This window comes from Somniosus microcephalus, unplaced genomic scaffold (assembly GCF_052327205.1).
Source record: "Somniosus microcephalus isolate GS21.2 unplaced genomic scaffold, FLI_Smic_1.0 unresolved_chr1, whole genome shotgun sequence".
Classification (NCBI taxonomy): domain Eukaryota; kingdom Metazoa; phylum Chordata; class Chondrichthyes; order Squaliformes; family Somniosidae; genus Somniosus; species Somniosus microcephalus.
Window position 1 is genome coordinate 173,785,461 of NW_028225179.1, and position 18,147 is coordinate 173,803,607.

The 18,147-nt window shown below is 49.0% G+C and overlaps 1 protein-coding gene across 1 annotated transcript in view; it reads left to right on the plus strand.

Annotated features, from left to right (window-relative positions):
* LOC147096586 (NACHT, LRR and PYD domains-containing protein 3-like) overlaps window positions 1-18,147 on the plus strand; it is a 193,048-nt gene that overhangs the window by 88,797 nt on the left and 86,104 nt on the right. The window contains exons 4-5 of the mRNA XM_085973844.1: window positions 15,365-15,536; window positions 15,638-15,703. Of these exons, the coding sequence (XP_085829970.1) occupies window positions 15,365-15,536; window positions 15,638-15,703 (238 nt within the window). The remainder of the gene's footprint in view (window positions 1-15,364; window positions 15,537-15,637; window positions 15,704-18,147) is intronic.

The window sequence follows — 18,147 nt, forward strand, 5'->3', positions numbered from 1 at the left end:
GTTCCACTTGCTTCTAACATAGCTTGTGGGATTGAATTCTGCTTTGTAACCACCTCATGTGTAATTCAGTTTATTAACCTTCACACCGAATTCTTCTAAATAGCCTAAATATGTGCCCTCTGGGCAATCAGTGGAAACTATCAGTAACTATTTATTGGATCATAACTCTACAGAATCTGAAGAGTTGCAGCAAACCCTCACTTAATCTGCTCACCTCTAGTGGATTGAGTCCAACGTTCTCAAATCGCACTCTCTAATGGTAACTCCACATCCCTGCTAACATCTTAGTGTAATTGCACGCTGCTTTTCCACTGCTTTTACATCCTAAACATGGAGTGCACAAACCTGTGCACAACTGGGTAAATTACCGGCCCCTGTGCTCTCGGTGTGGGACGTCACTCCCCAGGGGGGAACATGAGGAAATTGATATTTCTCAGTCTGTAATTACCGGCCCCTGTGCTCTCGGTGTGGGACGTCACTCCCCAGGGGGGAACATGAGGAAATTGAGATTACTCAGTCTGTAATTACCTGCCCCTGTGCTCTCGGTGTGGGATGTCACTCCCCAGGGGGAACATGAGGAAATTGAGATTACTCAGTCTGTAATTACCTGCCCCTGTACTCTTGGTGTGGGACGTCACTCCCCAGGGGGAACATGAGGAAATTGAGATTACTCAGTCTGTAATTACCTGCCCCTGTGCTCTTGGTGTGGGACGTCACTCCCCAGGGGGAACATGAGGAAATTGAGATTACTCAGTCTGTAATTACCTGCCCCTGTGCTCTTGGTGTGGGACGTCACTCCCCGGGGGGGAACATGAGGAAATTGAGATTACTCAGTCTGTAATTACCTGCCCCTGTGCTCTTGGTGTGGGACGTCACTCCCCGGGGGGGAACATGTGGAAATTGAAATTTCTCAGTCTGTAATTACCTGCCCCTGTGCTCTTGGTATGGGACGTCACTCCCCAGGGGGGAACATGAGGAAATTGAGATTTCTCAGTCTGTAATTACCAGCCCCTGTGCTCTTGGTGTGGGACGTCACTCCCCAGGGGGAACATGAGGAAATTGAGATTTCTCAGTCTGTAATTACCAGCCCCTGTGCTCTCGGTGTGGGACGTCACTCCCCAGGGGGGAACATGAGGAAATTGAGATTTCTCAGTCTGTAATTACCTGCCCCTGTGCTCTCGGTGTGGGACGTCACTCCCCAGGGGGGAACATGGGGAAATTGAGATTTCTCAGTCTGTAATTACCTGCCCCTGTGCTCTTGGTGTGGGACGTCACTCCCCAGGGGGGAACATGAGGAAATTGAGATTTCTCAGTCTGTAATTACCTGCCCCTGTGCTCTTGGTGTGGGACGTCACTCCCCAGGGGGAACATGAGGAAATTGAGATTTCTCAGTCTGTAATTACCTGCCCCTGTGCTCTTGGTGTGGGACGTCACTCCCCAGGGGGGATCATGAGGAAATTGAGATTTCTCAGTCTGTGATTACCTGCCCCTGTGCTCTTGGTGTGGGACGTCACTCCCCAGGGGGGAACATGAGGAAATTGAGATTACTCAGTCTGTAATTACCTGCCCCTGTGCTCTTGGTGTGGGACGTCACTCCCCAGGGGGAACATGAGGAAATTGAGATTACTCAGTCTGTAATTACCTGCCCCTGTGCTCTTGGTGTGGGACGTCACTCCCCAGGGGGAACATGAGGAAATTGAGATTTCTCAGTCTGTAATTACCTGCCCCTGTGCACTTGGTGTGGGACGTCACTCCCCAGGGGGGAACATGAGGAAATTGAGATTACTCAGTCTGTAATTACCTGCCCCTGTGCACTTGGTGTGGGACGTCACTCCCCAGGGGGGAACATGAGGAAATTGAGATTTCTCATTCTGTCATTTTCCATCCGCTCACTTTACTGGTTTGGTTTCTGCACCATTTTGTTCAAGGACTGAGTGGGGATAAATTAGTGATAGTTTCATATTTTTGCAATAGGCCAGATTTTGCGGTAGAAATAACGGTGGGGCTAACAGCGCTCACTGTTATTCAAGTGTAAATTGGACAGTAACTTCCAGCGACTGCACATGCGGAGTTAAACAGGAAAATCGGGAAGGTCCTGTCCGAGTTGCCCTGCTGCTCACAAAGCTGCGCGAGAATGGTGTCTCGCCGAGAGACTCGCCATTGAAATGGAACGGCGTAAAATTACTGTACTTACTTGATAGATACACAGGAAACTCACCAGAAAAAGTCAGGACTTGCCTATTCCAGTGTAATTATTTGTTTAACGGTGTGATCAGTCTTAACTAATGCCAGACAACCTCTCTTGCACTGAAAATTAACCTTTACACCTGTGGAGTCTCATTCCTTCAGATTTTAATCATTGTTGGAGCTGTACAAACAAAAATTCAATAATATTGGTAACTTTTCTTTCTGTCTTTTTTCGTTCCCTCTGAACATAAGATAAGAAATAATAGCAGGAGTCGGCCATTTATCCCTTCGAGCCTGCTCTGCCATTCAATAAGATCATGGCTGATCTTCTACCTCACCTCCCCTTTCCTGCAATAACCCCATATCCCTTGATTCCCTTAAGATTCAGAAATCTATCATAGAAACATAGAAGATAGGAGAAGGAGTGGGCCATTCGGCCCCTCGAGCCTGTTCCGCCATTTAAGGAGATCATGGCTGATCATCCAAATTGAGTACCTTGTCTCTGCTTTCTCCCCATATCCCTTTAGCCTTAAGAAATATATTTAACTCCTTCATGAATATATTTAATGAATTGGCCTCAAGTACCTTCTGTGGTAGAGAATTCCACAGGTTCACCACTCTGGGTGAAAAAGTTCCTCCTCATCTCAGTCCTAAATGGCTTACCCCTTATCCTTAGACTGTGATCCCTGGTTCTGGACTCCCCAGCCATCGGGAACATCCTTCCAGCATCTAGTCTATCTAGTCCTGTTAGAATTTTATACGTTTTAATGAGATCCCCTCTCATTCTTCTAAACTCCAGCGCGTATAAGCCCAATCGACCCAATCTTTCTCATACGTCATTCCTGCCATCCCAGGTATCAGTCTGGTGAATCTTCGCTGCACTCCCTCCATGGCAACAACATCCTTCCTCAGATAAGGCGACCAAAACTGCACACAATACTCAAGGTGTTGTCTCACCAAGGCCCTGTACTACTGCTGCAAGACATCCTTGCTCCTGTACTCGAATCCTCTCGCTATGAAGGCCAACATACCATTTGCCTTCTTAACCGCCTGCTGCAACTGCATGCTTACCTTCAGCGACTGGTGCACAAGCACACCCAGGTCTCGATGCATTTCCCCTTTTTCTCAATCAATTGCCGTTCAGATAATCTGCCTTCCTGTTTTTGCCACCAAAGTGGATAACCTCACATTTATCCACGTTATATTGCATCTGCCATACATCTGCCCAATCACCCAACCTGTCCAAATCATACTGGATTTTCTCTGCATCCTCCTCACAGCACACACGCCCACCCAGCTTTGTGGCGTCTGCAAATTTGGAGATATTACATCTAGTTCCCTCGTCTAGATCATTAATATATATTGTGAATAGCTGGGGTCCTAGAACCGATCCCTGCGGTACCCCACTGGTCACTGCCTGCCACTCAGAAAAAGACCCACTTATTCCAACACTTTGTTCCTGTCTGCCAACCAGTTCTCTATCCAAGTCAGTACCTTACCCCCAGTCCCATGTGCTTTAACTTTACACACTAATCTCTTACGCGGGTTCTCATCGAAAGCCTTCTGAAAATCCAAATACACCACATCCACTGGTTCTCCCGTATCTATTTTACCAGTTACATCCTCAAAAAATTCCAGTGGATTAGTCAAGCATGATTTATCTTTTGTAAATCCATGTTGACTTTGTCCGATCCCGTCACTGTTTTCCAAGTGCTCTGCTATTACATCTTTTAAAATGGATTCTCTACCAACTTTTAAATAGTGGGGTAACATTAGCTACCCTCCAATCCATGGGAACTGTTCCAGAGCCTATAGAATTTTGGAAGATGACCAGCAATGCATCTACTATTTCTAGGGCCACTTCCTTAATTACACTAGGATGTAGATTATCAGGCCGTGGGGATTTATCGGCCTTCAATCCCATCAATTTCCCTAACACCATTTGCCTACAAATACTGATTTCATTCAATTCCTCCCTCTCTTTAGACCATATGTTCCCCGACATCTCTGGGAGGTGATCTGTGTTCTCCTTTGTGAAGACAGAACCAAAATATGTATTTAGTTGGTCTGCCATTTCTTTGTTCCCCGTTATAAATTCCCTTGAATCTAACTGCAAGGGACCTACGCTTGACTTCACCAATCTTTTTCTCTTCACATATCTATAGAAGCTTTTACAGTCAGTTTTTATGAACCCTGCAAGCTTACTCTCATTCTATCTTCTGCCTCTTAATTAATCCCTTTGTCCTTCTTTGTTGAATCCTAAACTGCTCCCAATCCTCAGGATTATTGCTTTTTCTTGCCAATTTATATGTCCTCTCCTTGGATCTTATGCTATCCCTAATTTCTCTTGTTAGCCACGGTTGAGTCGCATTTATTGTTTTATTTTTATGCCAAACTGGGATGAACACATTCTGTAGTTCATCCATGCAATCTTTAAATGTTTACCAATGCCTATCCACCGTCAACCCTTTGAGTGACATTCCCCAATCCATCCTAGCCAACTCACGCCTCATACCATCATAGTTTCCTTTATTTAAATTCAGGACCCTAGTCTCTGATTCAACTACTTCACTCTCCATTTTAATTAAGAATTCTATCATATTATGATTGCTCTGAACCAAGGGGCCTCGTACAACAAGAATGTTGATCTATGTTGATATCTGTCCTGAATATACCCAATGACTGAGTCTCCACAGCCCTCTGGGGTAGAGAATTCCAAAGATTCACCACCCTCTGAGTGAAGAAATTTCTCCTTATCTCAGCCCTAAATGGCCGACCCCTGTTTCTAAGACTGTGCCCCTGGTTACGGACTCCCCAGCCCGGGGAAACATCCTCCCTGCATCTACCCTGTCAAGCCCTGTAAGAATGTTGTATGTTTCAGTGAGAACCATTCTGAATCCAATCTTTCTTTCCCTCTCTTTATTTCACTTTCTGAATGTGATTTGACATTGCATTCTATATTCTAACTAAGACTTCCTGGTTCAGACTTTGCATAAGGATTCTTCAAGCTGACTGGTTAAGGAAACATACAGTCACTTCTCCTGTTCCCTCTGTAGAGGGCGCTGGGTGTTTTGGCTCTAATTTACACTGACGATGAAGAAACGGCGATATCTGTTCAAGTCAGGATCGTATGTTACTTGAAGTGGAACTTGGAGGTGGTGGTGTTTCCATGCAGATGATGCTCTTGTTCTTCTAGGTGGCAGAGGGCGAGGGTTTGAGAGGTGCTGTCAAAGAAGCCTTGGCGAACTGCTGCAGTTCTTTCTGTAAACAGCACACACTGCAGTGATGGTGCACTGTTGGTGGAGGGATTGGATGTTTAAGGTGGTGGGTGGGTGGACTGATGAAGTGTATTTCTCTGTCCTGGATTGCGGGGAGCTTCTTGAGTGTTGTTGCAGCTGCACCTATCCAGGCAAGTGGCGAGTTTTCCATCACACCGCAGTTGTACCTATAGGTGCAGGAGAGGCTCCTGGGTGGCCAGGAGTTGAGCCACTCGCCACAGAATACACAGCCTCTTACCTGCTCTAGCAGGCACGAGTTTTTTTTGTGGCTAGTAAATGGTAGGGATTTGACGATGGCAATGCCAGTGAATGACAAACGGACATGGTTGGACTCTCCTGTGGGAGATGGGCATTGCCTGACACTTGTGGGGTGCGAATGTTACTTGCCACTTGTCCGCCCAAGTCTAGATTTTTGTCCAGGACTTGCTGCATTCGAGCACGGGCTGCTTCATTATCTGACTAATTGAAAATGGAGCTGAACACTGAAATCATCAGAGAACATCCCCACTCCTGGCTTTATGATGGAGGGAAGGTAATTGGCGAAGCAGCTGAAGTGGTTAGTCCGAAGACTCTGCCCCGAGGAACTCCTGCAGTGATGTCCTGGTGCTGAGACGATTCTCCAATAACCACACTCCATGGTGCCACACACGTCGAACACTGTCCCGAGGATCTCCTGCAGTGATGTCCTGATGCTGAGACGATTCTCCAATAACCACACTCCATGGTGTCACACATGTCGAACACTGTCCCGAGGATCTCCTGCAGTGATGTCCTGGTGCTGAGACGATTCTCCTCCAATAACCACACTCCATGGTGTCACACACGTCGAACACTGTCCCGAGGAACTCCTGCAGTGATGTCCTGGTGCTGAGACGATTCTCCAATAACCACACTCCATGGTGTCACACACGTCGAACACTGTCCCGAGGATCTCCTGCAGTGATGTCCTGGTGCTGAGACGATTCTCCAATAACCACACTCCATGGTGCCACACACGTCGAACACTGTCCCGAGGATCTCCTGCAGTGATGTCCTGGTGCTGAGACGATTCACCAATAACCACACTCCATGGTGTCACACACGTCGAACACTGTCCCGAGGATCTCCTGCAGTGATGTCCTGGTGCTGAGACGATTCTCCTCCAATAACCACACTCCATGATGTCACACACGTCGAACACTGTCCCGAGGATCTCCTGCAGTGATGTCCTGGTGCTGAGACGATTCTCCAATAACCACACTCCATGGTGTCACACACGTCGAACACTGTACCGAGGAACTCCTGCAGTGATGTCCTGGTGCTGAGACGATTCTCCAATAACCACACTCCATGGTGCCACACACGTCGAACACTGTCCCGAGGATCTCCTGCAGTGATGTCCTGGTGCTGAGACGATTCTCCTCCAATAACCACACTCCATGGTGTCACACACGTCGAACACTGTCCCGAGGATCTCCTGCAGTGATGTCCTGGTGCTGAGATGATTCTCCTCCAATAACCACACTCCATGGTGTCACACACATCGAACACTGTCCCGAGGAACTCCTGCAGTGATGTCCTGGTGCTGAGACGATTCTCCAATAACCACACTCCATGGTGTCACACACGTCGAACACTGCCCCGAGGATCTCCTGCAGTGATGTCCTGGTGCTGAGACGATTCTCCAATAACCACACTCCATGGTGTCACACACGTCGAACACTGTCCCGAGGATCTCCTGCAGTGATGTCCTGGTGCTGAGACGATTCTCCAATAACCACACTCCATGGTGTCACACACGTCGAACACTGTCCCGAGGATCTCCTGCAGTGATGTCCTGGTGCTGAGACGATTCTCCAATAACCACACTCCATGGTGTCACACACGACGAACACTGTCCCGAGGATCTCCTGCAGTGATGTCCTGGTGCTGAGACGATTCTCCAATAACCACACTCCATGGTGTCACACACGTCGAACACTGTCCCGAGGATCTCCTGCAGTGATGTCCTGGTGCTGAGACGATTCGCCTCCAATAACCACACTCCATGGTGTCACACACGTCGAACACTGTCCCGAGGATCTCCTGCAGTGATGTCCTGGTGCTGAGATGATTCTCCAATAACCACACTCCATGGTGTCACACACGTCGAACACTGCCCCGAGGATCTCCTGCAGTGATGTCCTGGTGCTGAGGCGATTCTCCAATAACCACACTCCATGGTGCCACACACGTCGAACACTGTCCCGAGGATCTCCTGCAGTGATGTCCTGGTGCTGAGACGATTCTCCTCCAATAACCACACTCCATGGTGTCACACACGACGAACACTGTCCCGAGGACCTCCTGCAGTGATGTCCTGGTGCTGAGACGATTCACCTCCAATAACCACACTCCATGGTGCCACACACGTCGAACACTGTCCCGAGGATCTCCTGCAGTGATGTCCTGGTGCTGAGAAGATTCTCCAATAACCACACTCCATGGTGCCACACACGTCGAACACTGTCCCGAGGATCTCCTGCAGTGATGTCCTGGTGCTGAGACGATTCTCCAATAACCACACTCCATGGTGCCACACAGGTCGAACACTGTCCCGAGGATCTCCTGCAGTGATGTCCTGGTGCTGAGACGATTCTCCTCCAATAACCACACTCCATGGTGCCACACACGTCGAACACTGTCCCGAGGATCTCCTGCAGTGATGTCCTGGTGCTGAGACGATTCTCCTCCAATAACCACACTCCATGGTGTCACACACGTCGAACTCTGTCCCGAGGATCTCCTGCAGTGATGTCCTGGTGCTGAGACGATTCTCCTCCAATAACCACACTCCATGGTGTCACACACGTCGAACACTGTCCCGAGGATCTCCTGCAGTGATGTCCTGGTGCTGAGACGATTCTCCAATAACCACACTCCATGGTGCCACACACGTCGAACACTGTCCCGAGGATCTCCTGCAGTGATGTCCTGGTGCTGAGACGATTCTCCAATAACCACACTCCATGGTGTCACACACGACGAACACTGTCCCGAGGACCTCCTGCAGTGATGTCCTGGTGCTGAGACGATTCACCTCCAATAACCACACTCCATGGTGCCACACACGTCGAACACTGTCCCGAGGAAACCCTGCAGTGATGTCCTGGTGCTGAGACGATTCTCCAATAACCACACTCCATGGTGTCACACACGTCGAACACTGCCCCGAGGATCTCCTGCCGTGATGTCCTGGTGCTGAGACGATTCTCCAATAACCACACTCCATGGTGTCACATACGTCGAACACTGTCCCGAGGATCTCCTGCAGTGATGTCCTGGTGCTGAGACGATTCTCCAATAACCACACTCCATGGTGCCACACACGTCGAACACTGTCCCGAGGATCTCCTGCAGTGATGTCCTGGTGCTGAGACGATTCTCCAATAACCACACTCCATGGTGTCACACACGTCGAACACTGTCCCGAGGATCTCCTGCAGTGATGTCCTGGTGCTGAGACGATTCTCCAATAACCACACTCCATGGTGCCACACACGTCGAACACTGTCCCGAGGATCTCCTGCAGTGATGTCCTGGTGCTGAGACGATTCTCCAATAACCACACTCCATGGTGCCACACACGTCGAACACTGTCCCGAGGATCTCCTGCAGTGATGTCCTGGTGCTGAGACGATTCTCCTCCAATAACCACACTCCATGGTGTCACACACGTCGAACACTGTCCCGAGGATCTCCTGCAGTGATGTCCTGGTGCTGAGACGATTCTCCAATAACCACACTCCATGGTGTCACACACGTCGAACACTGTCCCGAGGATCTCCTGCAGTGATGTCCTGGTGCTGAGACGATTCTCCAATAACCACACTCCATGGTGTCACACACGTCGAACACTGCCCCGAGGATCTCCTGCAGTGATGTCCTGGTGCTGAGACGATTCTCCAATAACAACACTCCATGGTGCCACACACGTCGAACACTGTCCCGAGGAACTCCTGCAGTGATGTCCTGGTGCTGAGACGATTCTCCTCCAATAACCACACTCCATGGTGTCACACACGTCGAACACTGCCCCGAGGATCTCCTGCAGTGATGTCCTGGTGCTGAGACGATTCTCCTCCAATAACCACACTCCATGGTGTCACACACGTCGAACACTGTCCCGAGGATCTCCTGCAGTGATGTCCTGGTGCTGAGACGATTCTCCAATAACCACACTCCATGGTGCCACACACGTCGAACACTGTCCCGAGGATCTCCTGCAGTGATGTCCTGGTGCTGAGACGATTCTCCAATAACCACACTCCATGGTGTCACACACGTCGAACACTGTCCCGAGGATCTCCTGCAGTGATGTCCTGGTGCTGAGACGATTCTCCAATAACCACACTCCATGGTGCCACACACGTCGAACACTGTCCCGAGGATCTCCTGCAGTGATGTCCTGGTGCTGAGACGATTCTCCAATAACCACACTCCATGGTGCCACACAGGTCGAACACTGTCCCGAGGATCTCCTGCAGTGATGTCCTGGTGCTGAGACGATTCTCCAATAACCACACTCCATGGTGTCACACACGTCGAACACTGTCCCGAGGAACTCCTGCAGTGATGTCCTGGTACTGAGACGATTCTCCAATAACCACACTCCGTGGTGTCACACACATCGAACACTGTCCCGAGGATCTCCTGCAGTGAGGTCCTGGTGCTGAGACGATTCTCCAATAACCACACTCCATGGTGCCACACACGTCGAACACTGTCCCGAGGATCTCCTGCAGTGATGTCCTGGTGCTGAGACGATTCTCCAATAAACACACTCCATGGTGTCACACACGTCGAACACTGTCCCGAGGATCTCCTGCAGTGATGTCCTGGTGCTGAGATGATTCTCCAATAACCACACTCCATGGTGTCACACACGTCGAACACTGTCCCGAGGATCTCCTGCAGTGATGTCCTGGTGCTGAGACGATTCTCCTCCAATAACCACACTCCATGGTGCCACACACGTCGAACAGTGTCCCGAGGAACTCCTGCAGTGATGTCCTGGTGCTGAGACGATTCTCCAATAACCACACCCCATGGTGTCACACACGTCGAACACTGTCCCGAGGATCTCCTGCAGTGATGTCCTGGTGCTGAGACGATTCTCCTCCAATAACCACACTCCATGGTGTCACACACGTCGAACACTGTCCCGAGGATCTCCTGCAGTGATGCCCTGGTGCTGAGACGATTCTCCAATAACCACACTCCGTGGTGTCACACACATCGAACACTGTCCCGAGGATCTCCTGCAGTGATGTCCTGGTGCTGAGACGATTCTCCAATAACCACACTCCGTGGTGTCACACACATCGAACACTGTCCCGAGGAACTCCTGCAGTGATGTCCTGGTGCTGAGACGATTCTCCAATAACCACACTCCATGGTGCCACACACGTCGAACACTGTCCCGAGGATCTCCTGCAGTGATGTCCTGGTGCTGAGATGATTCTCCAATAACCACACTCCATGGTGCCACACACGTCGAACACTGTACCGAGGATCTCCTGCAGTGATGTCCTGGTGCTGAGACTATTCTCCTCCAATAACCACACTCCATGGTGCCACACACGACGAACACTGTCCCGAGGATCTCCTGCAGTGATGTCCTGGTGCTGAGACGATTCTCCAATAACCACTCTCCATGGTGTCACACACGTCGAACACTGTCCCGAGCATCTCCTGCAGTGATGCCCTGGTGCTGAGACGATTCTCCTCCAATAACCACACTCCATGGTGCCACACACGTCGAACACTGTCCCGAGGAACTCCTGCAGTGATGTCCTGGTGCTGAGACGATTCTCCAATAACCACACTCCATGGTGCCACACACGTCGAACACTGTCCCGAGGATCTCCTGCAGTGATGTCCTGGTGCTGAGACGATTCTCCTCCAATAACCACACTCCATGGTGCCACACACGTCGAACACTGCCCCGAGGATCTCCTGCAGTGATGTCCTGGTGCTGAGACGATTCTCCAATAACCACACTCCATGGTGCCACACACGTCGAACACTGTCCCGAGGGTCTCCTGCAGTGATGTCCTGGTGCTGAGATGATTCACCTCCAATAACCACACTCCATGGTGTCACACACGTCGAACACTGTCCCGAGGATCTCCTGCAGTGATGTCCTGGTGCTGAGACGATTCTCCTCCAATAACCACACTCCATGGTGCCACACATGTCGAACACTGTCCCGAGGATCTCCTGCAGTGATGTCCTGGTGCTGAGATGATTCACCTCCAATAACCACACTCCATGGTGTCACACATGTCGAACACTGTCCCGAGGATCTCCTGCAGTGATGTCCTGGTGCTGAGACGATTCACCTCCAATAACCACACTCCATGGTGCCACATATGTCGAACACTGCCTTGATGTCAAGCACAGTCACTGTCACCTCACAGCTGGAATTCAGTTCTTTGGTCCTTGTTTGGAGTCGATTGGTCCTGGTGGAACTCAAATTGAGCCTCGGTGAGCAGCTTATTTGTGATGAAGTGCAGCTTGATCGCAGTGTTAACTCCTTCCAACACTTTGATGATTGCGAGCAGGCTGATAGGGCGGTAATTGATCGGGTTGGATTTGTCCTGCTCTTTGTGGACAGGACATACCTGGACAATTCTCTGCATTGTCGGGCAGATTCCAGTGATGTGGATATACTGGAACAACTTCACTAGATGTGCGGTTAGTTCCAAAGCACGGACCTTCAACACCACAGCCAGAATATTGACGGGACCTTTAGCATTTGCTGTGCCCAGTTCATTCATTTGTTTCTTGATCTCAATGTGGAGGAACTCTGCACTAAATTTCACACCTACTGTTCATTCTGGAACTTTGTCACCTTTAGTGCTTCCTCCAAGTTGTGTTCAAAATGGTGGAGTACTGTAAGGGGTTTTTACTCTCCAGACTCCAGAGCTAGATCGCAGAGGTTGCTCTCTCTCTGAGGCCTCTCTCTCTCTCTCTCTTGCACAGAAAAACCTTTGAGTGGTTCGACCCACTCACCCCTTAGATTCTAGACACTGGACTTAGATGCAGGAACTACAATGTAGAGAAAACTCTTATAGGCCAGGTTTAATGAAAATGAAATGGTATTTTATTGCAAATGGAAAAACAAATCAGATGCAAACAAAATAAGAGGGTACATGGGAGGAAAAAAACAAACCAAAACAATACAGTACTAACTACTATGGATACAGGCATATTATACCTTACAAAGATCATCATAAAACAGGGAAACACACGGAACATCGAGGGACAACAACTCATGTTAACTTATACCCTTAAATATCCACCCCCTTAAACCTATCTAGATCTGATTGTGAAGGGCCAGAAACATGCTCACCAATCCAATTGGAAAGTGTAGAGTTTTGAAGTCTTGCGTTTTGATCCTTTCAGGCGTCCTGCCTCCACGTGGTTCGCAGAGCCCCAGCGAGCTGCGCCACACCTCTCTCAGAGGTGGGGGTCGGGGCTGGACACTGGCTGGCCTGGATGTTACGATGCCTGGACATCGGTGTGGAGAGGGGCCAATTGTTTCACCATGTTCATGTAGCTTTCTGCTGTAGGGCTGCGGCCCTTTTTCATCTCGTCAACGGCCCGGGGTAAGTCGATGAGCTTCCGATATTTACCCCGGGGCGGAACGTTGGCTCGAACTACCTTCTTGATGGTGGCGTGGTTTTTGTCGTCTTCTTCTGGCGGCGGCTGGCTGGGGAGTCCGTTGATCTTCTCCCAAACCAACTCCCCAAAGGCTGGACAGGCTGCAAAAGCTGAATTCTCGAAGCACCCCTGGAAAATTTAAAGCACCTGAAGAACTGCCTTCTTGACGAACCTGAAGCACCTCCCAAAAAGTTAACATCTTGAAGAACTCAAAAGCTCCTCTTGATGAATTCCAAAAGCTCTTCTCCTACCCCAGCGTTCCCCAGATATACTTCTCATCAGAAGTCCTTATCTCGCGCCAAATCAGGTTAGTCTTTTGTTTTAATTTTGGCGGGCTGGTTACACAACGGGGTAGTTATTATATTTTAAACTGTTCTGGGATGGCCGGTGATGGGCCATCTCTGGTCTGGAACGACCTTCATTGTTTTAATGTCCTGGAAATGTCTTTAACGGGTCGTTGATGCTTTCCTCATGAATATGAAACTGTCTTCTTTTGTCTGGGTAAATATTTAGATGGCCTTTATCTACAGGCCGATCTGGTTGGATCTGTATCCAACCTATATGTATAAGGGTGGAGTCTGGTTTCATTTCCTCAAACGGCTTCCAGAACCTACTGTGGGTTGAATCCACAAAGCTGTCTGAGGACTGCAGGAACCATTTTAAAGTGTCCCAATGAGTTGGTCACGGGGTCTGGTGGCCATTTTGAATGCCCCTTTTTGCTGGGCTTCTGTTTAAAACAGTCTTTAAAATCATGGCCTCTTCTGCCATTCGACCCTTATAATGCAATATCAATTTTGCGAATCTTACAGTACTGCTTCATTGGCTGAGGGAGGGTGGTAGGTGGTAATCAGCAGGAGGTTTCCTTGCCCATGTTTGACCTGAACCCATGAGACTTCATAGGCTCCGGAGTCAATGTTAATGATTCCCAGGGCACTTTCATCTGAGGGTATATCACTGCGCCCCGCCACTGGTGGGTCTGTCCTGTCCGATGACTGCTGATGGAGGTTCCTGGGACGTTGCCGAATAACTATGATTTTAAATGTATCACTACGTCACACAGTTGGTTGACTAATGTGTGGTCCACTTCTCCCTACTTTGGCACCAGTCCCCAGGAGTTAGTGAGGAGGGCTTTGCAGGGTTGACTGGGCTGGGTGTTCCTTCGCTGTATACGAATCCAATGCTGAAGCTGAGCGGTCCGCCTGGTTTTATTCGTCCGTATCTTTCTTTTGTAAGGGCTTTCTCGGCCATTTCAGAGGCCACCACATTGGCGAAGGACTGGAGTCACGTATAGACCAGGCGTAAAGGGCATTGGGTTTTACGACAATCTTTACTAATACCAGCTTTATATTTTGAAATGTTTCAAATTCATGAAATCGCCACGATGATATTTGAACTGTTACCTTTGGATTACTCGTCCAGTAACATAACCAACAGGCTATCGTTCTCCACACCTCGCCATCTCTCTGTCCATTGTCTGATTGCACCTCTGTGAAGTGCCTTTCGACGCTTTCTTTTCTGCATTAAAGGTGTTATATAAATGTAATCTTTGATGATGAAAGTCCTGACTACACCAACCCCATTGCTGGATATCTGTTCCCGGTTACCGAGGTTTCATACCGGCAGCGGATGTGTAAAATAACGGGTGTCGGACATTTCAATTACCGGGGGGAAAGCGATTAGATTTTTCATTATTTTTATTGGTCGATTCTCCAGCCCAACACCAACAGTGATTGATTCGAATAGTCAGTGTAATTTCTCAGGCAGTTTTCTAGCTGTTTCTTTCACTTCCGATTTGTTCCTTCCCTGCCACTAGAGTTCTGACTCGCTGCTTTTTTATTTCTCGGGAAATCACAAAGTGCAGCACCAGGAAAAACTGAGAGAAAGGAGTCTATCATATTGTCAGTCAGTAATCTGATGTCATGTTGGACACTGAGGGACAGAGACAAATAATCACATTAAAACTGCTGCAGATTCTCAGTGAATACTCACTCTCCGAGAACTATAATTCATCAAATTTCTTTGCCGTTAATGACTGAATCAAGATGTTTACAGAATATTCAGCCAATGTTCAGAATGGATCAGAACCCGGCACAGTGACTGCTTCCTGTGCTCAACAACTGGGAGATCCCATCACTGAGCAGATCCTTTCCTTCTCATTCTCGGTGTTTATCTTTCACTCAGCTCCTCAATATATTCATTATTGTTCTTTATAGAAAGTCACTGAGCTCGTGGAGAAGGGAAACCGGGCGGACAGTTCCAAACTTCTCCTAACTCTGGTGATGGAGAAAGGCTCTCGGGCCCGAAGGGTGATGTGGGAATCCTTTGTGAAAATGCGCCATGGGGTACCAAAGCTGGACAAAATACTGAAAGAAATACAGGAACTTGGTACGGTAAAATCACACGCTGAATTCAAATTCACATTCAAACAGGATTTCACTATAATATTACACAGATCTGATTTCATGAACACTAATTGATTTAAACAGGTTCTGAACCATTTGATTACATGAACATCACACGAGGTTTATCCGAAGTACCCAGACACCTGAGAGGTAAGTGATGAAATGGAGATTTCAAACCGTTTATCTCACGATAGAATCCAAATATTTGACTCGAGCCGATTGTTTATAAAAATTGTCCGAAGCTGTGAATGAGAAGTTCAAAGGCTAAGGAAATAAGATTGAACATTATCTGGATTTGTGATTAATCCACAAAAGTTCTGCATAGATTCAAATTACAAATAATGCCGAAAGTTGAATTATTGGTAAATTTGCAGGTCTTGTACGCTCCAGTTATTGCAACACACATCGCATACACCTGGCAGGATCCCGATACACTGTGAAACCCCACACACACCTGGCAGGATCCTGATACACTGTGAAACCCCACACACACCTGGCAGGATCCTGATACACTGTGAAACCCCATACACACCTGGCAGGATCCTGATACACTGTGAAACCCCATACACACCTGGCAGGATCCCGATACACTGTGAAACCCCACACACACCAGGCAGGATCCTGATACACTGTGAAACCCCACACACACCTGGCAGGATCCTGATACACTGTGAAACCCCACACACACCTGGCAGGATCCTGATACACTGTGAAACCCCATACACACCTGGCAGGATCCTGATACACGGTGAAACCCCAAACACACCTGGCAGGATCCTGATACACAGTGAAACCCCATACACACCTGGCAGGATCCTGATACACTGAAACCCCATACACACCTGGCAGGATCCTGATACACTGTGAAACCCCATACACACCTGGCAGGATCCTGATACACTGTGAAACCCCATACACACCTGGCAGGATCCTGATACACTGAAACCCCATACACACCTGGCAGGATCCTGATACACTGCGAAACCCCATACACACCTGGCAGGATCCTGATACACTGTGAAACCCCATACACACCTGGCAGGATCCCGATACACTGTGAAACCCCATACGCACCTGGCAGGATCCCGATACACTGTGAAACCCCACACAGACCTGGCAGGATCCTGCTAGACAGATACACTGTGAAACCCCATACACACCTGGCAGGATCCTGATAAACTGTGAAACCCCATACACACCTGGCAGGATCCCGATACACTGTGAAACCCCATACACACCTGGCAGGATCCTGATACACTGTGTAACCCCATACACACCTGGCAGGATCCTGCTAGACAGATACACTGTGAAACCCCATACACACCTGGCAGGATCCTGATACACTGAAACCCCATACACACCTGGCAGGATCCCGATACACTGTGAAACCCCATACAGACCTGGCAGGATCCTGCTAGACAGATACACTGTGAAACCCCATACACACCTGGCAGGATCCCGATACACTGTGAAACCCCATACACACCTGGCAGGATCCTGATACACTGTGTAACCCCATACACACCTGGCAGGATCCTGCTAGACAGATACACTGTGAAACCCCATACACACCTGGCAGGATCCTGATACACTGTGAAACCCCATACACACCTGGCAGGATCCTGATACACTGTGAAACCCCATACACACCTGGCAGGATCCCGATACACTGTGAAACCCCATACACACCTGGCAGGATCCCGATACACTGTGAAACCCCATACACACCTGGCAGGATCCTGATACAATGTGAAACCCCATACACACCTGGCAGGATCCTGATACACTGTGAAACCCCATACACACCTGGCAGGATCCTGATACACTGTGAAACCCCATACACACCTGGCAGGATCCTGATACACTGAAACCCCATACACACCTGGCAGGATCCTGATACACTGTGAAACCCCATACACACCTGGCAGGATCCTGATACACTGTGAAACCCCATACACACTTGGAAGGAATCTGATATACTGTGTAACTCCCATACACACCTGGCAGGATCCTGATACACGGTGAAACCCCATACACACCTGGCAGGATCCTGATACACTGTGAAACCCCATACGCACCTGGCAGGATCCTGATACACTGTGAAACCCCATACGCACCTGACAGGATCCTGATACACTGTGAAACCCCACACACACCTGGCAGGATCCCGATACACTGTGAAACCCCATACACACCTGGCAGGATCCTGATACACTGTGAAACCCCATACACACCTGGCAGGATCCTGATACACTGTGAAACCCCATACACACCTGGCAGGATCCCGATACACTGTGAAACCCCATACACACCTGGCAGGATCCCGATACACTGTGACACCCCATACGCACCTGGCAGGATCCCGATACACTGTGAAACCCCATACACACCTGGCAGGATCCTGCTAGACAGATACACTGTGAAACCCCATACACACCTGGCAGGATCCTGATACACTGTGAAACCCCATACACACCTGGCAGGATCCCGATACACTGTGAAACCCCATACACACCTGGCAGGATCCTGATACACTGTGTAACCCCATACACACCTGGCAGGATCCTGCTAGACAGATACACTGTGAAACCCCA